The sequence below is a fragment of the Wyeomyia smithii genome, chromosome 2 (genome assembly GCF_029784165.1).
Source record: "Wyeomyia smithii strain HCP4-BCI-WySm-NY-G18 chromosome 2, ASM2978416v1, whole genome shotgun sequence".
Lineage (NCBI taxonomy): Eukaryota > Metazoa > Arthropoda > Insecta > Diptera > Culicidae > Wyeomyia > Wyeomyia smithii.
In genome coordinates, this window is record NC_073695.1 from 272,787,098 (window position 1) to 272,813,779 (window position 26,682).

The following is a 26,682-nucleotide window of genomic DNA, read 5'->3' on the forward strand; positions in this document are numbered from 1 at the left end:
AAAGTACACTAAGGTCGCTTTTTACGCGGTTTTTTTTACGCGGGTGTTTTTTACGCAACTTTTTTACGCGGATTCCGGAATTTACGCGGTTTTTTTTACGCGGCACGTATCCCCCGCGTAAAAAGCGACTTTAGTGTACAGACAATTTAGAATTTTCTCTCCAAAAATGTAATATTGTTATCGAGGTCTAAACTGATTATCGAGGACTGCTGCTGCTGCTGCTGCAAAATGGAAAAATCTCGAGTGTGACGAAATTTTGAACTCTATTGTCTCAAACTTATTTTTTTAACAGTGCTTTAAGGATTTGCACGATTATCCGTAAGGGGCCATCCACATACCACGTGGACAGATTTTAAACGATTTTTAACCCCCCCCCTCCCGTGGACAACTGCTCATATAAGTTTTAAAAAATTTGTATGGACCGTGGACATTACACCCCCCCCCCCCTAAGCTGTCCACGTGGTATGTGGATGGCCCCTAAACTATTCAATCGGTTGATTATAAATTTTATGTGTGAGAACGGTGGAAAAAATGGTTTTTAGAACACAAATACCAACCATTATTTTAAATTTCATGTAGTATTTCATTGTAGTCATTTTGTAAGACTTGAAGAAACCACAATAACGGCCATCGCAACCGCAGATAACCTATTTGAACAGGCAAAAATTGTCACATCTCGTGAGTCAAAGTGGATCATCGTCTGCGGTAAAGTATTTTTCTTATAAGTAACTTAAAGGAAAATAAGCTACATAAAAATCAAAGTAAATACCTGCAATGATTTAAAGCCTCCAAGATATCGTATAAGCAAATCAATACTCGGCAATAATTCTAGTATTCATTTTCAGGATAATCAATTCTGAATTATTTACTGACTCCTCCTAGAGACTGCATTACTCGATAACATCCCGCTACCGACAGACCGACCGCGCTAGAAGAACGCGGACAGCGGACAGCTCCACTGCGTGACACAACTTTACGGGATATTAGCATTTTTATTGGGAACCGCCGATAGAGGTGATGAAACTTTGTGATACTACCTACATCTCTTGCGCTACAATTCATCGTCCTTGAAAATACCTACCTTCCATCTGTATGACCGTTCGAAAGGCACACGCATTGACACCATAAATATAGATCAAAGAGTTGCCGTCTGAACTATATTCATGTTACCATCACCTGCGTGGCCCCGGTCGTGATTGGATTGGTTTTGGTTTGAACATATGAATTTGTTTGCAAGAAGGGCTTCCTTCCAAATGTGAAATAATATCGCACGAAATTTTGGTACTGTAGGATCAAAGAAAGTGGGAAACAATAGCTGTCGCTCCGCCAACCGGAATCGAATCCCAAACAAATTTGCGGTTTCAATGGAGACGCCCAGTCGATGTTATCGTTTTGCCCCCGATGGGGAAGCGATAATTGAATTTAGCATTAGTCCACAGCATATTAAGCACTGGATAGCGATTATTCCGTAATTTAATCGTTTGTGGTCCTTGGACGGAGCCGAGAGAAAACTTTCGACTCCACAGCATCGTGACCGTGGTGACGACAAGAAACAGACGTTGAAATAGTCGGAAAAGCGACGCGTTCTGCTGCTGGAATCGGCGCGACGCTTTTATCCACAAAAAAAAAAAAACGAACACGGAAAACCAGGTGCTGCGTGTTTTGAAATTTTAGATATAAATGGTAGTGCTGTCGGTTCATATCGGTGCAGTACTCCAGTAACCGCCGGCGAGAGTGCAACAGGTGTAAGAAAAATTCAGCTGTTTAACATGCAGTGCACTTTTTCGGTAGACTAAACAAATGAGTCGAAAATTTGTGCGAATTAATTCAACAGTTTTATGCTAGATATAAATTATTGTGTGAAAATGAGAACGGCAGTCAAAATGATAAACCGGACGACGGCGTGCTTTTCGATACTGGTGATTTGTAAGTTATAGATGGAATATTTTAAATGAACAGGAGACTTATGTTGCAAAAAAAGTGCTTGTTTGGTAGACATTACAACAGAGTTTTCCGGCATTGAATGAGCTATAAAAGACGGGTTGGTTTCGTAACAGCGGATTGAAGTATTGAGTTAACATCCGATTCAATTCAACTTCTCACCAGGGTTCATATTTCACTTTAAAACTATTCTTTTGATAGTGCTTATAGATCGAGTGATCTTTACCTTAGTAAATATGACGAAGTGCGAACGTTTTTTTAAAATGTGCAAGAAGCTAATTTTAATTATAAAAGCGTTTCTTCATCTGAAGCAGGAAGCTTAAACAGTTTAAAAAATCAATTGATCATTGAGCTCGTGTTCACTTTCGAAGTGTTTCAAAATATTACAGATTATGTGCTTTTTTTCATTGAATATTTGAGAAGTCAGTGATTTTTTATGAACACATGATTGCCCTTTTTTATTTGGCTACCAATTTTCACAACAAATATCAAATGTATGGATTGTATGTGTAATAAGTAACTTCTAAAACACAAAACATTTATATCTTAGTAAGTGTTGAACCTTTGGTAATTTTTTATACTTTTTTTCTTAAAATATATAAGACTATCGTTTTAATCAGGGTTTAATTTTAATTTTTCGTTTTTAATAAGACAATATAGCTCGAAAATAACAAAACTTGCTATAATGTGCCAACATTCAACGAATTTTTCTCAGAACGAAACAAAAGAATGAAACCAAAATATTGTTGAAAATTTTGAAACAAAATTTATTTTTCTCAAATATGTTAAATTGTAGTTAATCAACTCATTCACAAGAAAGTAGATAAAATAACCTGTGAATTCCAATGACAATATATTTTCAATCAGAGGTATTATATTAAATTTAGGGTAGGTGCATAGGGTAATAAACCCAACATTATGATTTGTTTGAAGTGAAACCAATATTCAGTGGCGTGCTACCCATCAAGCTTTGTATATAAGTTGTGAAGCACATATCTGCACATAAAAAAACCTATGGAGAAAATGCATTAGTTTGAATAAGGCTAACAAGGAAACTCGTTACCTATCAAGCCGCAATAATCTGGAAAAAATGCAAAACAAATCACCCGACCATTTTTTATTTGAATGAAAATTTACCCAAGTATTTGGCTCGACAACTTTCATAAGATTCATATTAAGAAATTTTTATTGTCTGAAAAAATATTTGCTCTGATCATTAACCACAAAAGAGTTGAATTGCATTCGAGACATTTCAATTTTTCTAGTCAAACTATAATGCCATGTTATAAATTTTCTACATGATTCTTTCGCATATGACTAAATAAATAACGACGTTTCAGACGCTGTAATTGAAAAAAAAAGATAATGAACCACTTGTGGCATTTAAAAGCAAAGCCTCGGTGCTACGTTCCGATTCGGAACTCGACCTTCTGTTTCTTATACACAGACTTCGCAGCCAACTGTTAAAGTGTACAGGACAATTGCAGGGCTAGCGCTACGATCCTACTGATACTAACAGTCTCTCCCGAGCCGAGACTCGAACCTACGACGACTGGCTCGTTAGGTCAGAATAAGTTGGATTGGCTTTTTTAGACCCAGATGTCCCGCTTGGAATTAAACAAAAAATGATCAGGCGATTGGAAGCGAACGAGACTTCAGTAGCTTTTGTCAAATATCACAAGCAATCAAATTCTGAACAGTTACTAGTATGTGATTTATCCCATCTCGTTTCATACAAAACCAATGCTTTCTTTTCGAGTTTTGAACTTAACATTGATTTTTTCTGTCGTGACCCAGTCAAATAAAAAGAAGAGGAATAGCAAAATTCTGTAAAATTACTCGATGTAAACGGCGACGAAGAGCGTGGTGTTAAATATATGCATAATTATAACCATGTTTTAACTCATAATGAACAGAAACTTTACTTTATATTGCATGTTTTTCGATTCATACCGAAACATACTTTTTCACAAACACTGAAAGTTTCATCGAAAGATCATTTTAAACTTAAATTAGGATGATTACATTATCGTTTTATAAAAAATACAAGTGCATTTGTATAAGTTTATCGAGAGATACATATATTTGTAATAAAAAAAAACATACCAATTACATGTAAATCGATTTCCAAAGTAAAAGCACAGACAAACAGACGTGCCTCTTCGCAGGAAAAATCCTGATAAATCTTCGTCCTTATTCGAAACGTTACACTCATGCGCCGCCAAGTGAGCTTATTGCCAACTAACTTATTCTCATAAAAAGGTTTTTTTCTTTGCTAATGGGTGTGCCCTAAAGATGGGTTTTCAAACCCGAAACCCGAAAGCCGAACCCGACTCGTACCCGTCGGTTTCGGGTTTGAAAATTTTTGAAGGTGTGGGGTACAGGTCGGGTTCGGGTTTAGTGGAAAAAAAATTTTCGGGTTCGGGTTTGAAAATGTCGGGTTTAGGTCTGAAAACCCGAAACCCGAGTATATCAAATAAGCATTTTTATAATTATTTTTATTTTTTTAATTTCATGCAACTGTAAAAATCACTAACATTTCAATACCATTCGAGGCTTGAAGCTTCAGGGCAACCTCAAATTGGTACAAAAAATCGATCGGGTTTCACAAAAATAAAATTTTCGGGTTCGGGTGTGATCGAAGAAAAAATTCTCGGATTTGGGTCGGGCTCGGGTTGGATAAAAAAAAGTTCTCGGGTTCGGGTCGGGTACGGGTTTGAAAAAAGCCAAACCCGACCATCTCTAGTGTGCACGCTTGCCTAAATCAACCCCAGCGGCATTACTGACGGTTTTTGTCTTTGATAATGAATGTAAACGCTTGCCTATAGCGACACTAGCGGCATTATCGCCCACTAAGCAAAATTTCAAAATTATCGGTATTTTTCTGGTCGATGAAATCGTCATCGAGTAGCACGTCTGTTTGTCTGTGGTATAAGCGCTTTGTGGGTGGAGGTCAAAAGGAAACTTTTTCAGCCCGGCGCTCATTGAGATCGATAGTTTCAAAAACGGCCATATTTTAGGCCACTTCAAATTGATAACACTGATCGACAAAAGCGAACAAAAGTTTATATAGACCATTCCGATAGTTATAACGGGTGTTAAATAAAAAATAAGAATTTTTTCAATCACATATAAAAAAAAAATTTTTTTTCATCGATTTCAGTATTTTTTATTAATAACATAATGTATTTTCTTGGTCTGCGTTGTACGGCACTTACGTCCATTTTCCGGATACAATTCCGGATTCTTGTAGTCAGTTGCTTCGTATCCTTGGCCCTCCAATTGTTTTTATATACTAGGGCACTGAGTGAGCTAAAGAAATCCTCTATTGGGCGGCACTGGGGCAAGTTTGTTGGGTTACGATCTTTCGGCACGAACGGTATCTTTTTCTCCTTAAGATACGCCAGCGTCTTCTTGGCGTAATGGGAAGACGCCTTGCCTGGCCAGAAGACGTACTTCCCATCCGCGTGATGCTCGTTCAGGAACGGCAGCAGAATTTTATCGAGGCACTCTTCTTGATAGATTTGTTGGTTGATTGCCAGACCGCTCGGCTTAAACCAAGGCTTTGAAATGCCCCGGTCGGAAATGGCGAAGTACAGCATAACCTTTTTTTCAAACTTGAGCTTGAACTTGTATTTCACTTCAGGCGGTGTGGATGACTTGTCGCTGGAGTAGTAATTATCATTTCCTGGAATATGCGTTTTGGACAGCGGAAAATAGCTATCGTCGTCCAGAACGAAAGACGTCCCGTGGTATTTTTTGGTTATCCACGAAACTGTGTTTTAACCGTCTCAATCTGCTCTTAAGTGTACTCCGGCGACCTCGTCTTCTTTCTGCAGACGATTCCTTCTTGAGGGTCCGATGGATCAACACGTGGGAGCAGCCATATTTCCGACCGGCGTCACGCAGGCTGGTTGCGTACTTGTTGTCAAACAGCTTCTTTAACGATGTCTTCCTCCGCTTCGTCATTATCGTCACCGGACGACCACTTCCGACCTTCCGCTCTACGTTCAGGGAACCCAGGATACGATATACCGTACTGACAGGTTCATTTTCTTCCTTAAAATGTGTCACCGGTAACTTTTTTCCCTGCTGGAAATGCGTTTCGTAGAACCGTACAATGCGTTCGCGGAGAACGTGCCGTTTCGGCGCCATCTTTGCTTTGACTAAATTCAAACTAGCAAAACCAAACACGCCTACTGTTTCTAGGGAGTCCAAAGAGCAATTTTCTTGGAGAAAGAAAATTTTACGCTCTGTATTTGAGTTACTGAAAGGTATTGAAAAAATTCTCATTTTTTATATAACACCCGTTAAATACACTTACGATCAACCGTCATTTCAAATAACGTGCAGTATTCAACCAAACGTTGGCTGCGTCCTGTTGTTTACATCCAAAAGAAACAGATGCTGTCATTTTTTCTAACATTTAGTGCGAAATTTTGAAAATGCGTGGCCTTTCTCCCGAGCAAAGAAAGCGAATTGTTCACAAATGGGGCACCGTGAGTGGTCTTTCTATAAGAAAATTAGCCAGAGAAAAAGGTATAAATGTCGGAGCAGTTCAAACCGCATTGCGGAAGTATTGTGAAGAGTGCACATTTACTGATGCCCCAAGACGTGGTAGAAAACCCGGGCCTGTTGATCCCACAATGGACAAAAAGGTTAAGGAATACTACAAGCGGCATCCTTCAGTATCAGTACGAGATGTGGCGAGAAAGCTTGGAACCTCGGCGAGTACCGGGACGTGCCAAGGGCGAGTAACGGGGCGTGCCAAGGGAAGAATAGGTCTGCAGACCCGTCGGAAGCAGAAGCAGCCAAAACGAAATCCAAAACAAGCTGAATCTGTGAAACCGAGAGCTCGGAAGCTTTATGACAAACTTCTGACCAAAAAAATGGGGTGTGTTATCATGGATGACGAAACCTACATAAAACTAGACTATAAAACTCTGCCAGGACCACAATTTTATACATCACCGAAGGGAAATGATGTTCCTGGACCAGTGAAAGTTATTTACACCGAGAAATTCGGCAAGAAGGTAATGGTTTGGCTGGCCATTTGTGAATGTGGGGAAATATCTCGTCCATTCATTACAAATGACACAATGAATGGTAAAATTTACGTGAAAGAGTGTTTGCAGAAAAGGTTGTTACCCATGGTTAAGCAGCATAACAATCCTTCAATCTTTTGGCCCGATCTTGCTTCCTGCCATTACTCTAAGGATGCACTAGGGTGATATAAAACAAATAATGTCACATGTGTCCCAAAGGAGATGAATCCTCCAAACTGCCCTGAAATTCGCCCTATTGAAACTTTTTGGGCTTTCACCAAGGCAAAGCTGAGGAAATATGTCAAACCAGCGGACAATGTTAAAAAATTTGAAAAAGATTGGCTTGAAGTGGTAAAAATGGTCGGAGAACACACTGTGCAAAAGCTTATGAGTAGTGTTAAGCAGTGCTGAGAATATTCACTGTCATGATATTCAAAAGCAGCGATTTTCAGCCGTCTTTATATTGATAATCATACTACCTATGCGACCATTGATATTCATGATACCAAACAACCGGTGAACACCGACAAGATAAACTTTAACACTCGTGTTGATATTGTGATCGTCAACAATAAAAATCATATCAAAATAGTGAAAATCAAAATTAACCTTATTCGACCAGTTACTAGTATACCAGTTACCCAGTATACTGTACTGGGCAGTGTACAGCTTCTGAACAGATTTGCACTACTTGGATTCATAATCACCGAAGCTTCTTTGAATATCATTACGAGGCCTTTTATATTCATTCCACTGTTCTGTCATTGAATATGAGGAACGATATTCATGCATCGTCGCAATAAACAAAGGTTTCTGAGTTGCATCAGTGAATAAATGTGCTGACACTGAGATTATTTCAATTCATCTACTCATGAATAAACATTGTTATTCTAAGGCACTGGTGTTAAGAGAATAGTTAGAGAACTCGCGTATCCTACGAAAAATAATCCCAACTTGAATTGAAACTGGAAAGAAAACACTTATTATCTATATTTCAGAATAAAATGACCCGAAAAATCCTGTTTTTTTTCGTTTTATTCAAGAAAGAAGATGTATTTATAATTTTCGGAACAGTCTATAGCTTTTTTAACCATTCCTGTGAATTGTGGTGCCCTTAGTAAAATCAGAAATGCGTCAAAATGTCGCCGTGTCTACGTTAGCTTACGGAAAAACTAATTTGAGTCTCTGAAAAAGTTATCTTTGCTAGGGGCACCAAATACACAGGGATAGTTGAAAAGCTATCATCTTTCATTTTTTTCCAGTTTGAGCACTAGGACAAAGCCTGTGTTTACCAGTGTAATGTTTTGTATAAAATACGCAGTGGCCAAATGGCTGGAAGCAAATGCGACGGAGCAGATCCGGACATTATTACTAACACGTCCGGACATGTTTAGCAATGCTACGCAGTGCTATGGTTTCGGTTGGTCCATCTGCTATGGAACGCAGCGATCTAATTAGTCGCCTGCCCAGCGGTTGCTCTGCTGGCTCCTGGTCAAGCCAGTTTCCAGTTTTTAGCAGGAGTCAATCGCTTTCTCTCACTCCAGTAAGGGAACATCCATAAATGACGTAGCTCGTAGCATTCGTCACAAAGTCAGACCCCCCTCTAGATAATTACGTAGCTTTATAACAACCTTTTTTTGCAAAATTTTTTATCAAAAACATACCTTGTAAAATACATGAACAAGAAAAGACAAGAAAGTAATAAAAACTATCCTATACAGACAAAACAGTGATAAATAAGAACAATTAAAAAAATTGCAAATATATTTCCTAGTTTCATATTTACTACGTAGCTTGGCTTGACATCCCACCCTCCCCCTCGTCACATTTCGTCACAAAACTACCCTTTCCCCGTTCGAATGCTACGTCATTTATAGATGTTCCCTAATGGGTTGTAAAATAATGACTTAATTTCTGGGAGGTGGTAATAATAATTTCCACGTGGATACGATATATTTTTCTAAAAAATGGAAATTTGCCAAAAAAATACATTGGCCCATAGTAAAAATTCTACAGATATCCTACTTTTAGAGTCATTGTCAGCTTTATTTCAAATTCATCATTTTATTCGTAACCTCTTCGTTTTTTGGAAAGGTTCTTCAGACATGTTGAGAATCTCTCGAGAATTTCAGGTAATATGGGATATATGTTTTTTTTTCGTTTTCTCTAGTTAGCAGAAGTACTCTTAGTTTTTTTTTATAAAAATTTGGAATCATTTATCATTAACTTTGTTGTAACTCTTTGAGGCCCGTCCAACTAAGCAGTGAGCTAAATTAGGAATCAGTTTCATTCATGTATGAAATTACTTTTAGCTAAATTTAGAATAAATGTTTGCTTTGCTGGCTGAATTTGAATATATTTTTTAGTTTCTTTCTGTCGTTAGAATTACGTTATTAATTTAAACCAAATTTAACATCATTTTCTTTATTTTGACGTCGAACTAACGTCTATATCGAAGTTAGGCGCCTGAATTTGAAAATCTATTAATTCAACCAGGGAAAACCAGGGAAAAGTGGTCAGGTTTTAAGCGCTTATATATCAGTCAGTTCTTATCAGAATATCGAGGTTTTGGCATCAACCGATCAGAAATTCGTTTTACGGATAAATTTATGTAACAAAATCAACCTATTGTTTGAGATACACTATTGAAAAATTGATAAATAACATCGATTGTATAAATCACACCGAGCAACCGATCACTACCTCTCTCCCCAAGCACAGCCGAGAAAAAATTCACCACGAACTTCCCTTTCAGTATGAGCCTGCGTGTAGCAATGCTTTCATCACACTGCTTCTTTCTCCACTCCAAAGTGTCTCAACCAACTTACAGAGAGACAAACACAGTTCCAACTCACCCCACATCTGATAGAAACAAGAGGGGTGAATCACTCTACAGAGAATACGCAGAAGTACACCACAGCGTTCAGTGGCGAGTAGTCCGGAAAATAAAAAAAAACCTACCGGGCAAAAGTGTAGTCTCGAGTAGCTAAACCGCGAAAACGAATTCGACATAAGTGAACTCGACCAGCACGAGCAACGCAGTCTCTCTTTTCTTCCAATCTCTTTTCGTCTTCTGCCATGCTCAAGGAACGAACTGTAAAAAGCACCGCAGATAGCTCTGCTGTGAAATAATTGTGCGTAATGTCCATACGTGTGCGAAAGTATACCGTAGTTCATTGTCACGCAAAGAGATAGATTTCAGATTTCACCGTGGAGCTTTTTGGAAGCTTACCAGATGAAAATCGTCCATCGTTCTCTTCTAGCATGTGCGTTGATTTGCTCTTTAGTGTGAGAGCAGTTGTTTCCGCAGTGCAAGTATGTTCTCCTGCACTGTAACAAAACAGGTTCTTTCAAGTACCATGAATTATCTGTAAAGTTTTCTCAATGAGCATACATTTAATTTTCGTTTTTGTTTCTCGGTTCGTGGTTTTGTTTTTGTTTCTCGCACACAAAAAAAAACAAACTTGTTTCTATCGTGGAAAATAACAAAACATTTAGAAATTCTCTAAATCATAATTAAAGAAGTTAATATATTTTCCTGTCACTCGCCAAAACCTTGATAACAGAGTTCTTGCTTTTAAAGTTATTGAGATAAACGTTTTTTTTTTTTTTTTTTTTTTTTTTTGGGGGATTTGTTAGTAGCTTAAGTATTTATGATAAATATTAGTAAATAATGAGTATGTGTGTCCAATCACAAATGGTGACTTCTCAACACTGTTAGAAATTTGTAATTTTCATTATTAGGATTTGTTTGCTTTCGCAATCAGGACTTATCATTCGTAGGGATTTAAACCTACTTGTCAGAAAAGGGGAAGTAAACTTACAACTAACTTAATTGCTAACTTATTGGCTATAAAGAGAGCTTATCGTAGCAGTTGAGGATTGCAACGATTTTTGTCGAAAATTGTTAATAATTTTATTTGACATAGCTTCTAATGGCTCAACACCAGTAAGTCTATGTAATTCGAGTGTACCAAACCAAGGAGGACGCTTCAAAATCATTTTCAGAATTTTATTCTGAATCCTTTGGAACGCTTTCTTCCTTGTTGAACAGCAACTTGACCAGATCGGTACAGCATAAAGCATGGCTGGTCTAAAAATTTGTTAAACAAAGTTTAGAATTCCTGTTAATGAGAGGATATAAACATCTCGTATATTTGATGCACTTGGCTTGTATACTCTCAATGTGCTCTTTGAAAATAAGTTTTTTATCATAAATTAGTCCCAAGTATTTAACCTTGTCGGACCAACTTAAAATAACCCCATTCATCTTGACAACGTGATTATTGTTTGGCTTGAGGAAAGAAGCCCTAGGCTTATGCGGAAAAATTATCATTTGAGTTTTAGAAGCATTGGGAGAGATTTTCCACTTTTGCAAGTAGGAAGAAAAAATATCTAAACTTTTCTGCAATCGACTGCATATGACACGAAGACTTTTTCCTTTCACGGAAATGCTTGTGTCATCGCAGAACAATGACTTTGTGCATTTTGGAGGCGAATCAGGAAGATCTGAAGTGAATATGTTGTACAGGACTGGACCCAAGACTGAACCTTGAGGTACACCTGCTCTGACAGGAAATCTATCAGATTTGGAATTCTGATAGACAACCTGCAGAGTTCGGTCAGTAAGATAATTTTTTAAAATTTTGATTAGGAAAATTGGAAAATTAAAAGTTTGCAATTTCGCAATCAAACCTTTATGCCAAACACTGTCGAATGCTTTTTCTATATCTAAAAGAGCAGCTCCAGTGGAATAACCTTCAGATTTGTAAGCTCGTATCATATTAGTAACTCGGAGCAATTGATGAGTTGTGGAATGCCCATGGCGAAATCCAAACTGTTCATTTGCAAAAATTGAATTTTCGTTGATGTGTGACATCATTCTGTTAAGAATAATTCTCTCAAACAGTTTACTTATTTAAGAAAGCAAACTGATTGGTCGATAACTTGAAACTTCTGCTGGGTTCTTATCCGGTTTTAAAATTGGAGTAATTTTTGCATTTTTCCATAATTTGGGAAAATATGCAATTTTGAAGCAGCCATTGAAAATTTTTACTAAAAATTCCATTGTGCTCTCAGGGAGATGTTTGATTAGTATATTAAAGATTCCATCGTCGTGCTTTCATATTTTTGAAATTTTTAATAATTGATTTAATCTCATTCAAGTTAGTTTCAATTATTTCTGCAGGTAAAAAATTCTGGGAAGAAATTAAATCAAATTGACGTGTGACTTCATTTTCAATTGGACTCACAAAATTCTAATTTGAGTTACGAACACTCTCAAACTGCTGAGCAAGTCTTTGAGCCTTTTGTTCATTGGATACAAGAAAACGTTCACCATCTTTTGAAACTGGAATAGGCTTTGAAGGTTTCTTAAGAATCTTCGACAGCTTCCAAAATGGTTTTGAATATGGTTTCAATTTTTCAACTTTAGTCTCAAAATTTTGATTTCTCAGAAGAGTAAATCTATGTTTAATCTCTTTCTGTAAATCTTTATAAATAGTTTTAAAAACAGGGTCACGAGAACGTTGATATTGACGTCTGCGGACATTTTTCAAACGAATTAGAAGTTGAAGATTTTCGTCAATTATTGGTGAATCAAATTTCACTTGAGCCTTTGGAACAGAATAATTCCTGGCATCAACAATTGCACATTTTAATGCTTCCAAAGCGGAATCAATATTCACTTCGTTTTGCAAATCAAGCTCATTATTGAAATTTCTCTCAATATAATTTTTGTATCTTTCCCAATTAGCTTTGTTATAATTAAAAACAGAGCTCATAGGGTTTAAAACTGATTCATGTGATAAAGAAAAAGTTATTGGAAGATGGTCAGAATCAAAGTCAGCATGTGTGATCAAATCACTACATACATGACTTTGATCTGTCAGCACCAAATTAATTGTTGAAGGGTTTCTTACAGAAGAAAAGCATGTAGGACTATTCGGAGACAAAATAGAATAGTATCCTGAAGAACAATCATTGAATAAAATTTTGCCATTGGAATTACTTTGAGAATTATTCCATGAACGATGTTTAGCGTTAAAATCGCCGATTATGAAAAATTTCGAACGATTTCTGGTGAATTTTTGTAAATCACCTTTAAAATAATTTTTGAGCTCGCGTGTGCATTGAAATGGTAAATATGCTGCGGCAATGAATAAAATCCCAAGTTCAGTTTGAACTTCAATTCCCAAAGTTTCAATAACTTTCGTCTCAAGATGGGGAAGAGCACGATGTTTGATTCGGCGATGAATAACAATTGCAACTCCACCGCCGGAACCCTGAATCCTATCATATCTATGAACCACGTAATTGGGATCATATTTTAATTTAATGTTAGGTTTCAAAAATGTTTCAGTAATAATTGCAATATGCACATTATTTACTGTTAAAAAATTAAAAAGCTCATTCTCATTGGCCTCCAATGAGCGAGCATTCCAATTTAATATTTTAATTGTTTTATTCAAATTCATTGCTAAATTTTAAATTAGAAACAATTTTAATAGTAAAATTTGTGCCTATCTGAATGGCTTCAAACATTGATTTTGCCTGCAACATGGCGTTCATAAGATCGAACATTGCCTGTTGCAAAAAAGAAAGTTTACCTGCCGTAATAGGCCCCAGGCAGTTGACATTAGAAAAAATATTTTTGGCAGCAATATTAGCTGGAGTAATAGGTGTACAATTATTTTCTAGCGTGTTTTGCTTACCCATATTAGCGGTCATTTTCGAACTACCAACATTAGGCGGTAGAATGTTCGAACTATCTGTAACCTGTGCATATGTTAAACGGGTATGCAAAGGAGTAGGTAAACTATGCGTCACTGGTACGCTTGGAGAATTTTGTTTTGAATTTTGTTTACCTTGCCTTGCCTTAACAATTGCTAAACGGACTGGGCATTGATAAAAATTTGACATATGGTTGCCGTTACAATTCGCACAGCGAAAATTTTTACTCTCTTTCACAGGACATGTGTCCTTTTTGTGAGAAGAGTCTCCACAATTAAGACATTTTTGGTCCATGTTACAGAATTTGGAACCATGGCCATAACGTTGGCAAGTACGGCATTGGGTGATATGCTTTTCACCTCCGCCATACTTCCTATAAATTTCCCACTTTACACGCACATTATACAAAGCATGTGCCTTTTCAAAAAATTTTAAGTTGTTAACCTCATTGCGGTTAAAATGAATTAAATAATTAACAAGGGAAATTCCAATTCTCTGACTGTTTTCGCCTCGTGATTTTTGTTTCATTAGAATTACTTGGGTAGGGGCTATGCCAAGTAATTCTGTTAAAGTAAGTTTGATCTCATCAACGATTTGATCGTTGGTGAGACCTTTCAAGACAACTTTGAACGGCTTGGCGTTCTTGGTGTCGTATGTAAAAAATTTGTACAACTTGTCAGTTAAATACTGAACAAGACGATCACGACCCTTTACTGAGTCGGCTAATAAGCGGCATTCACCTCTACGGCCAATCTGATAGGTAACTTTAACGTCAGAAACAAACGTTGAAAGTTCCTTTTTGAATATATTGAATTCAGAAGAAATAGTTACCACAATAGGTGGAACTTTCTCCTTTTTTAAAGATTTTATATTTTGTATAGTTTCATTTTTAATAACTTCCATTTCACCAGCTTCTTGCTCAGGCAAAATATCAAAAGGATTGAGATAAACGTAATTTTTTAAAGTACATGAAGCTAATATGCTAGGCTGGAGCTGAAGTTTTTCTGAAGTGACAGCGCTAATATAAGAGATCCATTCATTTGGAACGCTTCAACGTAGTCCAACGTCATGCGTTCGTGTCTTGGAAACCACCCTCCTACTTTTTTTCTGGGTCCTAGAAGCGCTCTCAAGGATTTTTAGTTAATTCAATGCTGTGCAGACCGCAGATCCGTCTGTTCTGCCCATAATTCAAAAATTGGCTAATATGCCATTTTTACCAAAAACGAGAAAACAATTTCTCGTGATGGTAAACACACTAAACAAGGTCCCTACGGAAGCCGATTGTCAAAAAATGCATTTGGGAAGGCAGCAAAAGTGAAACAATTTTGGCTAATATCCAAAATAATTGAGAAGTTTGCTAATATCCAATATGTTTCTACCTGTGTCATGTCCACGACCCAGTGTATTATTACTGTACTTTGTTTCGTCTAACTTTCGAAAGTGTGTTGTAGCCTGGTGGTTACTGGCGACAGGTAAGCGATCGTAAGGCCCTTACATCAAATTTTACCGTTTTTACGAAGACTATTTGAACAAAGAATATTTGAACGAAGAATATACAACAAGCATTTATTTGTTGTGCTGCGAAACCCAATGATCAAAACGTGTGACTGTTTCCTTCTGTCATAAATCTTTACATTCTTGAAAATGCTATTTAGCTATTCGATTTGAAGTAATATTAAAGAAAAGATTCAGATTTTATTTTGGATTTGTGGAGAAAAAATAGGTAAGGGGATTGTAAGATCATTATGAATGGTAATATTTTCGTTATATTGTTTTATTGTTGCACGAAACAATTGTCTCGTCGTCCTTTTCGTCCTCACTTGCGCTTCCGTATTGTTTTATTAAATTCAAGACCATTTTCGCCACAAACGAGCACTATATAATTCACATCGTATGGATATTAGCCAAATTGCACACCGGTTTGTCAACTGACCTTTCGTTTATAATTGAAAAAATGGCTACTGCGCTAAAAATACGTGGCGGATGGAATTTCCCTGCAGATTTCTCTGTTTCAACTCAACGGCAAGGTTCCAGCATATATGAAGGGTGATATACTCGATAAAAAAGTTGTCATGGACAGTCAAAATAAGTTGTACCGACAAAGAACTTTTAAATGCGTTTTTCTCAATTTGATGCCTATGGCATATTAGCCAAATTTTGAATTATGGGCAGTGTTGTGGAACGCTGCAACAGAATGAGTCGCCTGCTCAGATGTTGGCCTTATTATCTTTTATAGTACAGGTATCATTTTTGCAATTGATTTTTTCGTTAAACTTTTTAGCTCTTGGTTCGCACGGATGCTACTTGTTTCGGACTTTTTTTTACGCGGCTTTTTTTACGCGGATTCCGGAATATACGCGTTTTTTTACGCGGATTCCGGAATTTACGCGGTTTTTTTTACGCGGGTTCCGGAATTTACGCGGTTTTTTTACGCGGATTCCGGAATTAACGCGATATTTTTTTTTGCCCGGATTTCGGTTCCCCTTCACTCGGAACGCAAAATTAACGATGTTTTTTTTTACGCGGATTCCGGAATTTACGCGGATTCCGGAATTTACGCGGTTTTTTTACGCGGCACGTATCCCCCGCGTAAAAAGCGACTTTAGTGTATTTTCTTAGCACTCTCAATGTCATGTTCTTCCCTAACTTGCAAAATGAAGTACGAACTGTTTTAACGTTTACTTTATCTTCTTATGCGAATTTTCTCAGCGACAGTCCTCGTAACGGGTTAACCATAAGTAGCTGGACTAAATGAAATCACGTTTGGTGAAAAATTGTCTTACTTAAATTCAGTTTTTTATTGCATTTACACAAGCCCATACAACGTTCGTGAAAGGTGGGAAGCAATTAGACAGATAGTGGCTCTTCATCTTCAATCTTTCCCGAGATTTCTGGAACCCTCGCCATTAGGGCCTGGACCTCCTACGGGATTCAAATTGTTGGGCTGTGGTGGCTTCCCAACCGTTTTCGTACACCGACTGTGACAGTATGACCTCATACGAGTCGATTGGCCTCGTTGTATTTTTTTACTTATTGTCTTTTCACGTATCGGCATTTTCCCGGGATTTATTATAGCTGCTTCTCCGTGTATTTGTGCCTGGATGCCCGCTTGGAACTTTCCTCGCCCTCCGCCTCCAGGATTCTGGTCACCATGTCGAGCGACGGGTCGAACTTCTTGGCCAACTTCCTGGTGCTGCGAATCTTATACTTGGTTGCAGCTGTTAATTTCGTCAGTTTTTTATTGTTGGTCATTGGCTCTCTAGCGAAAAATCAAGTGATCATATTGTAATTCGTAGATTTATTGCGGTCCTTCGTTTAAAAGTGCCTCGCCACCTCCGATTTCGGATGCTGCCCAAGCAGTGTTAGTCTAGCATTTGTGTTGTTGAACCTGAGAAATTTGTATTTCTTCTTTAATGAGACTTATTATTTAATCTGAATCTGGAGGAAAAATTTTAATCGAGAGAAAAATGTATTTTTTAATAAGGAAGAATATCATAAAAGTAATCCCTACATACGCGCACTGGTAAACAAACAGATACAATTGGTCAGTTAAAACCACGCTTGTAAATTTTTACCATATTTATTAGGCTTTAACATAAAATCAATAACAATGACTAACGTAACACGTCATCACCATCATTATGATGTTGGCACGCAGAGTTTCACGTGTCGATTCGATGAAAAAACCTAGTTTACTAACTTGTTACACAAAAACGAGGGTTAAATAAACCAAAACAGCATATAAAAAAAGTTGCACCGTTGGATAGAATAATTCCGGAATGTAACACGAGGATTTTGTTTGGTTCAAAATCGCGATAATTGGTACTCGTTAGCAGTTGGTGGATAGCGAGATGCTATCGGTTGAAAAATCATTTGTTGCATGCAGCAAGCTGTATAATAAGGATTGCAGTCACATGTGTTTTCCACCTGGTTGGTCAAAATATTATTCCTGAAAAGGTAGACGGATGATAATCATTTTTCATGTCTGCGAAGATACCTTAATTAGCATGAAATATTTTAAGATACTGAAATTATTATAGATTTTCTACTAATTAATTACTAATATCACGCGTCAGCCATTCTTGACATAGGTCAACTACCCACTTTCCCGGGCTTTCCAATAAATCAATTGCAGCTATCGAACAATTATCCTTATCGTATCAAATTATCGGCAACATAAATCGTCTAATCAGCAAACCATAAATTAATCAGTCTAACCCTTTTCAACCCTTTCTACTGTCACTCATTCATAGATTGCGTACTCGTTTCGGCGGCAATCTCGTGCGACTCCTGCGGAAACGAGTGCACCACCGCTTGCGGCACACGTCATTTCCGGACATGCTGCTTTAACTACCTGCGGAAACGAAGCCTGCCGCCTGCGAAAAGTACACAACCTCTACCGCCTCCTTCACCACCGTTGATGCCACACGAGCTTAACCTGGATATGTGGCTTGCCAAGCAAACCGACTATCGTCAGCACCATCGATCACCGCTAAGCGATTTGCAGACACTATACTTGCAAAGATCGTCCGAAAATGACTTCGATTACGAACCGATGAAGGAAGGGCCTAGTTTGAATAAACAAAAGTCGCTCGCGTTTGATCTGAACAGAAGAATCGCAGACCAGCTCAGGGCGCAGCAGGAAGAAGATCTCGGAAGTCACGACGAAGAGCAAAAAACCAGTGAAGAATCCGAACCTGTTGGTTCACCTAGACTGCAACTACTGTATGATGCTTAAATACGGATCACTACAACCCGAATAACTTTCGCACTACTTTGGCTTGCATCCTTTTGCTTGGTCGTCACGATTCGCTCCAATGGCTGGGTCGAGCCAAACGTGACGACCGAGCGGTTCCTTCTGTCACTAAACTCACCCTCCGGATAAGGTTAGAAAGCAACTAATCCTGGCTGCGATTTTCAAAGAGAAACGGCACACTGTTTTCCACCATCTGGAAAATCTGGCTGGCGTAAAATAGGATTGTTTGTAGCTATATTTTGTATCATGAAAGTTGTTAATAGGGAATTTACATACAAAGCTGTCAAATTAAACTATGAATGTGTATATACATAAACACGCTGTGAATATCTGGGTATGATGAACTTGGACAAATTCATGGAGATGTGGTGGTATGATTTGCGATAATGATGACATTCCTGATGAGAATTAATTTTTTCTTCTTTCTAGGAATGATTCTTAGCGTCAGTGAGATTGTTATATATATATATATATATATATATATATATATATATATATATATATATATATATATATATATATATATATATATATATATATATATATATATATATATATATATATATTATTTATAGTCTTTCAATCGTGTGAATAATAACTGGTCATTATAAAGAATTTCAAAGCCTTTGCGTTCTGTTTCGATAAATTCAGGTAATTTTAACAATGATAAAAATTGTTGACTGGTCACACATATTCATCCGCTTTAAGAAATTACGTGAATTTTTTCGGAATAGAATTTTTGAGAACCGTTTTCAGCAAATATCGCAAGCTTAAAATATCAGTAATTAGGAGCTGAATTAAAATTAAATGCGTTTGCAAAAATGGAAGTAATATTTTTTAGTTGAATTTTAATCAATATTCCACTAAAAATAGCAGTGAATAAATTCAACACAAGAATTCCTATGCAATTGGGTAATGATTATTAAGGTTTACTAGTTCCATTGGTCGAAGAAAATTAGCCTTAATCTTTTAAATTTGATCAATATCAACAATTTCAGTGACGGGAACGAAAACTTTGATTACGAACATATAATACCGTTAAGCAAGGTAAAATCTTGGAATAAACATCGATTGGAGCAAAATCAACCAAAATAAATATATAAAAGTAATCACAATTATCGTAACTACTTTTGAAAATTACGAAAATCATAATTACCAAAATTATCAAAATTACTCAAATCACAAAATTTATTGAGATAATCACTATTACCAATTTCAATAAAAAACCAAAATCACCCAAAATAACAAGATAAAAAAAAATATTGAAATTATCCTAATCATCACAAAACCTTTTTTTACTAGTCAAAACCAGAAACGCGAATCACCATCAAATTCCAGTATACAAAGAAGTAGAAAAACTTCAGCTTTAAAAAAAAAAAGTGACGCACTTTTTTATACCCACTACAAAACTTTACACAAATGTTCAACTCAATTTGTTTATTTCATTGGCATTTCTTCAACACATACACAAAAGCGACGCACTCACAGTCTAAGAAAACAATTACATTATATTTGATTATTATTCAACTTTTCTTCCAGTGCACTATTTGTATTTGCCAGCAGCGATAATCTCACAGCACTTTTAGTAGGTCACCCGCCACAGCCGGGGGAAAGCCCGTTGCACCTCGAAGTAATCCAACCGTCGAATGGGATTCCCAGTAAGATTAAACATCCGCAGCGACGGGAACGACCAACGCTTCAGATCGATTTCGATCAGCTGATTTTCCGCCAGATCCAACCGTTCCAGATAGTACAGGATCAAATCGATGCTACCCGGACGAACCTCGAGCAGACGGTTGTGGGAAAAGTCCAGCAACCGAATGTAGGGCATAAACGAAAACAGTTCAAAATTTACCAGATGAACCAGATTGTGGCCCAGGTCAAGTTCTTCCAGCTGGTTGAGATACTTGAAGCTTGCCACACTATTGACCAGATTGTTTCTCATATTCAATTTTCGCAAACTGTAACTTCGGTCGGCATCAATGAAAACCCGCGTGATCCAGTTGTTGGAAACGTCCAACTCTAGCACCGTATCCGGCATATCCAAACCTTGCATTCGTACTCCGTTCATTTTCAGGTACCGAACTCGGCTCATGCGTCGGAACAACCCGGCCGAAAAAATACTTATCACACTGTCCGTATTGGCGAAATCGTAGTACTGTCCGATGCGAATTTTCTCATGTTGATCATCCGGAAAACGCATTCCACGCAAATCCGTTCGCGAGGTGATGTAGATTTTCTGCAGCGTGCACCACTCTTCTTCGATCACCTGGCAACCGTAGCGTTCATACCGGGCACTGGCCAGCACTGCCAGAGTTAGTGCGAATAGGATTGAGCTGGCGGTGGAAAAATAGAGAAGTTAAATTATAGTATCGATACTTTGAACTAAACCCCTAGCAAGAGACTAACAGTTTAAGCGTCACCATTATGCTGCTGCGTCTAGACAACTCTGATGATCTACCAGACGCGTAACTCCGAGCGAAGTGATCGAGTGCAAATAGCTTGACGCGCGTCGCCAGAACAGAAGTGACTGATACGGATCAGGTTGAAATATTTCGTTATGTAAACCATCGCGGGCACGCAACTATAGCCGTGCATCAGTAGATCATCTGCGATCAATTATGATCCGGGCAGCCGTGGGGGGTCTCCTAGTGCATAGATGCAGACCTCGCAGTAGCTGACCTCGGGAACAATCCGGTGATCCCCTGGCGCCATAATTAGCGATGCCACAAATTGTGCACAATTGCACATAGATCTTTATTAGCCCGCCCATCTAAGGCCAAACGTAATAATTGACGAATCATTTACAGCTGAGAATGTAAATGACAGAAAAACCTTCACCAATGCGGGTCTAGTGGAGGGATCCCATACGCAGTCACGTTGTCACGGGAGCGGGCGGGAATCGAACTTGAGAGGTAATTAAGATGGAACGCTATTGAGCATGCCGATGGGGATGTGGTTCGTCGATGCTTGCGTGCACTCTGGAATCCCGTAGTTAATTACACTTTTCTCACCTGGTTTCGAGCGTGATGCGGGGTGATGATGTGATCGAGTCTGTTTGCTAGTTGTAATTGGGTGATTAATATTGGGCGACATTGTTTCTGACATGAGATCATGAATTGTATTGCATTGTTTATTACTGTTCTACAAAATGATCTCAATGGTTCCGGCTGCCATAAAAGTTACTGAACGTAGGTCGATGTTGTCTATCTATCAATTCTGTGTGAATTTTATTAGTTTCGCAAATGTAGTCTACAAATGTTGCATTGTTTACAATGTTCCATTACAAAATTTCTTCGAATGGGTTGATATTACTTGAAAGCAATTAGGATTTCACTGCATTTTATTCTTTGAAAAGAATTACTTGAAAAGAATAGTATAAGTTTTAGGTTTTACTTTGGAATCTCTTCTATTACCATGCACAATTTCATCAATGAATGAAATCGAAATGTTTAAAACAATCCCATACAAAAACCACGTTTTGAAACCAGAGATGAATCCAAAGCCCAAATTAACCCACCTAGCGGTGAGACCCAGCCTTTCTCATTCAAACTTATTATATGTTATAATAGATTTACACGATTTAACAGGAAAAATACTCCTTGAAAATTTCCGCTGGTTTCATTTTTCACTCTAAATAAGGAATTACGGATAGCCAACAGCACAACTATACCAAACATTCATTCATACACATATGAGCATACATCAAAACATACATATGCAAATACCATGAAATAAACATGTTTCAAATACATCACGCGAAAAATCCTGATGACTACTTCTGGTTGCCGGAATACATCCTAAAATGGGCAAATTTTGCCTAATCCGGATATTTAAATGGCGAAGATGCCGACTTTCAGTTTCTGTAAAATAAATTAAGGTGACCAAATATAATCTATTATGAGTATTGCGGAAGCGTTACACCCAGAGACCAGAAATCAACTTAGGACGCCATTTTAATTATCTAGATACATAGTAGCTTCCGATTTCTGGAAAACAACCTTAAAGGGACAAACATTACCCAATGTTTTTAGGAACATTATCCGGGGCCCGCAAGCCGGGAGTAAACTCCATATTTCACTTCGAAACCAGATTTTGCAGCTTCCGGTTTAACGAAAACATCCTCAAATTGTCAACTACAATTCAATGAAGGTATATCCACTCTTTGGGTACTAGAATATTGATGTTATATATAGAGTAATAATTTAGGTATAGTATGTGATATTTAACGTAATATTTGTGATAAAGAGAAAGTGAAATGATAGAAATGACTTTTAATTTCAACTTCAATACCGAGCAAGGCCGCAAACATTGAAATAGTACAATACCAAATTTAAATGATGTTGAGGCCACATATTTTGATCGTAGCTATAGTTTTAAACAGTCTCTGGGTTACGTATCTTTCTATAACTTTTAAACCATGTTAAAACATTATGAAATTCATTGTTTAAGGGTTTTGAAGCCCATTAATTTGAATTCAACTATGTTCATAGCTTCTGAGATATAGAAGCGATTTTAAGATAGCTAGAATCGGTCAGACCATCTCTGAGAAAAATGAGTGCGAAAATAAAAGGTGCCCATACACACGTACACACCCACACCCACACACACATGTACACCTATACATGCATACATACAGAAAATGCTCGGTTCGTCGAACTGTGTCGAGTAGTATATGACATTCGGCCATTTAGATCACTTTTCTACCTTTTAATTAGCCAGTGATCGTTAGGAGAAAGTCAATATGTTTACTTTCATTATGTGATTTCACATTTTTATGAACAACGAACAAAGTTACAATCCGATTACAATGGAATTCAATAGCAACCTATGGGGCAACTAGACCTTTCATTTGACACTAATTTTGTGAAAATCGTTTCAGTCATCTCAGGATAACTTTTCTTTATATAACTTTTGAACCATATATTCAATCATAACGAAATTTCAAAGTTAAGGGTTTTGGAGACAGCCCGATCATTTTAAACCAGTTTTATTGAAATCGGTTATGTGGTTTCTGAGATATTGATTCTTGATTTCTTGATTTTTACATTTTGATACATAACCTCTAAACTAAAAATCCGATTACAATTAAATTCAATAGCAACCGATGGCGCAACTAGACCTTTCATTTGACATTCGGCCATTGGGACCACTTTTATACCTTTGGTTTTTCCAGTGATTGCTATACCTCTCTAGGAGAAAGGCAAAAAGATAATTCCAAATTGAGCTTAGAATAGCGAAAAACGCTAATACAGGTCAGAGAAGACCAACAAAATGAATGTAAATTGATCTTAGTGTTGACATGGTTTTCAAGTCGAAGAAAAAATCTTTTAACTCGAACTTCTGGAAAAAAATCAAAAAGGCCAAAAAAATCCTGTATTAAACTCAAAATTGCGTAAAAAACTTCTGAAAAAAAAATGATATTAAATTTATCTTAAAGTGCGATTCCTCAGCTCAGAACCAGGCTTGTAAACGGTAAACACCTTCATTTGATTCGCTTCGTTAGTGTGCATTGCAGGACTGCCCATAAATGCATAAGAGTTACATTATCAAAAAATTACAACTCAGTAAATCGCAGTAGACGCAGGTAAACTTCTCTCTAAAGAAAAAGTCAAACTACGTTTAGGGAAAAAACGTCGTGGTCGATCATAAATGTATTTAGAAGCTTGCCAACGTCAGAAGCAAAAGAAGACGATTATTGTAGTGAAAAATTGTTCTATCGTGGCCATTTACAAGCCTACCTAGATTAAATGAAATATAATCTAAAATAAAATCTGAATGTTGAAACGGCTTCCGTTGACGATAAAAGATAGAAAAACATCTCAGATTGAGCTCAGAATTGCAAAAAAAATTCTGAAGGCAAATAAAAAAGATTTTAAATTGTATAGAGAATTGCGATAACCGGCTTCAAAAGGTCAAATAAGAGAATGATCCTAAACTGAACTCGGAAAAAAAATCTCAAAATTGCGATGAAAGGTTTCCAAGATTGAGCATACAAATTGTGTAAAGAGAACGCCTCTGAAGACCAACAAAAGCAAAAAAATAATCACAAATTAAGCTCAGAATGACTAAGAAGACCAAAAGAAGGTCCAGTAGAATATGATTAATAATAAAGCTCAGAATTGCGAAAACTGGTTTTTGAAAAGCCAATAAAGATGATGATTAAACTCAGTGTAACAAAAAAAAACACTTCAAAAGGCTGAAGAGGGCTAACAAATATGATTTTTCGAATGCCTAAAAAATTGTCCCAATCAAATCTGAAATTGCGAAAAGAGCAGAGATTTGCAAGAAAAGTTTTCCGAAGAAAAGTATACCAAATGACGCTCAGAATTGCGCTCCTAAAGGTCAGTAAAACCAACAGCAGCGAATCCCGAGTTTGTGGCAAATCCAATTCCGAATTGTAGAAACATGCTCCTGAAGGTCAGAAAAAATTTGTAAAAATATTTTTGAATTGCGCTCAAAATTTTGAAAAAAAAAAAATTGATTAAATTAACTTGCAATTGCAAAAAACGCTTTTCAAAGTCAGAAATGGATGTGGAAAATCTAACTTTAAACTAAGCTCGTAATTGTAGAAAAAAAAAAAACGGAAAACCAGAAATTAAGATCAAAGTTACTACAAAACACTTCTAAAGAACAGCAACACCGCTTAGTAGTATGAAATATGATTCTCATGGGTAGATAAGACAAAAAAGGGTAATCGCGTAAATTAACTAGATTTTTTCGCGTGGCTAGGAAAACAAAAAAACCAGTTAAAGACTGAGTTGACCCAGTTCTCGGAATAGCGTGCCCATGAGAATTCACTTCAAGCAACAACGACGAGACGAGAGGCATGGCGAAGACACGCCAAGCGCAACAACGATAGAGTTTCCCAGCCCAACCAGACCCAGCAAAAAAGATGGAGCCAATTACAGCATGGGTCTAAGCCCAACATGGCTAGTTGAGATGACATTCTGGTTAGAATCCTTCTAAAACTGAAACCAGACAAGATAAAGGATGATATCTGACAGTCTGATGATGACGCATTTATGCGATAACTAAATGGTATTTGGAAAATATTGTTCGAGTGTTTTAGTTGAAAGACTTCGAATGAGAAAAAAAAATGGAAAATATACCTATAAGCAGTGGTTAAAATTATCAAATGAGTTTCACAACATTGAAGCTCAGTTTTTTCGTCGTGTAGGTGATACATATTACCATGACAATCGGTTTCACTATCCGATATGCGATGTAAACAAAAGTGTTCATCGTTACTTGACGTCTCAAAATGAATATAATACCCAACAAGAATGAAACAGAAGATATTCGGATCGGTTCATCTATCAATTCAAAAATAGCAACCGTGAAAATGAAACTCAAAGGCAAAAAAATCAATTTCGATTTGAGGTACTGATATTTTTTTAAGTGCAGTTTCATTTTATTTATTTCGAAAATAATCTGAAATGGATAGCAATACCAACTGGAAGCTCTTCTCGTGATAACGATATTATCAAAACTAGAAAGCTTTGTGCAGGTATGGTTATCGTCCATGTGTTTTCAACGTTGTAAAAAAAGCTTCATCATAAAAAATCTTCTTTTAGGGAAGCGTACGCTACAGGAAGTTGCTTTACCGCTGATTGCACGTGGGCGATGTCAAATTGATGTTGGGAGCGAATGCAAGCATTCCTAAGTCGTTCTGGACGTCGGGAATATCATCCGGCATTTCCATACTAGTCATTCTTTTGAAGCGTATGAGCATGGTTTATAATCATCACCAATAGACAGGTCACTCTAGCTGATCAATTGTTCATGAATTCAAATAATAAGTTTGTGATTATGCTTGAACTTATTTATGAGAAATATCATTTATTAGAATAAACGTATTAAACGTTATAACTTAAATAAATTATATGAATTATATACTATGATGGCTGCTGTGATTACGTATGGACTGGTCTAGGTCAGTCGGTTGCTGGTCGAATCCCAGAAATTTAATATTGAATATTGCATCTGAACTCAACGTTATACAAATATTCAGTACAAGTTACTGACACTGATATTCGTTTTTATTTCCGTGATGATGACAATGAATTTCAACTTTGACAATATATAAACCAATGTGAACTTTGACTGAGGAATGAATACCAACAAATGTGTTTATCGAAAATCAACATTTCGATCTGTCTAGCGACCGTTGTCTAGACACAGTTTATGTTTGTGCGTAGAAAAGAT

General features: G+C 37.1%; 2 protein-coding genes across 2 annotated transcripts; one reads left to right on the top strand and one right to left on the bottom strand.

Annotated features, from left to right (window-relative positions):
* The first annotated feature begins 1,709 nt into the window (after positions 1 to 1,709).
* LOC129722618 (uncharacterized) lies at positions 1,710 to 18,836 on the top strand. Its single transcript, XM_055676214.1, has 2 exons — positions 1,710 to 1,926; positions 17,972 to 18,836. The coding sequence occupies exons 1-2, from the start codon at positions 1,839 to 1,841 to the stop codon at positions 18,454 to 18,456; spliced, it is 573 nt and encodes a 190-aa protein (XP_055532189.1). The 5' UTR covers positions 1,710 to 1,838; the 3' UTR covers positions 18,457 to 18,836.
* A 1,120-nt stretch (positions 18,837 to 19,956) lies between these two features.
* LOC129722742 (biglycan-like) lies at positions 19,957 to 21,044 on the bottom strand. The gene is made up of 2 exons (XM_055676440.1): positions 20,884 to 21,044; positions 19,957 to 20,810 (listed from the first exon to the last, which is right to left on the bottom strand). Exons 1-2 carry the CDS (start codon positions 20,898 to 20,900, stop codon positions 20,057 to 20,059), a joined length of 771 nt encoding a protein of 256 aa, XP_055532415.1. The 5' UTR covers positions 20,901 to 21,044; the 3' UTR covers positions 19,957 to 20,056.
* Between the last annotated feature and the right edge of the window lie 5,638 nt (positions 21,045 to 26,682).

Excerpts from the sequence above, each read along its gene's own strand:
- LOC129722618 (XM_055676214.1), top strand. The coding sequence starts at position 1,839 with ATGCTAGATATAAATTATTGTGTGAAAATGAGAACGGCAGTCAAAATG. Across the intron at positions 1,927-17,971 it reads CTTTTCGATACTGGTGATTT|ATTGCGTACTCGTTTCGGCG; the intron begins GTAAGTTATAGA and ends ACTCATTCATAG.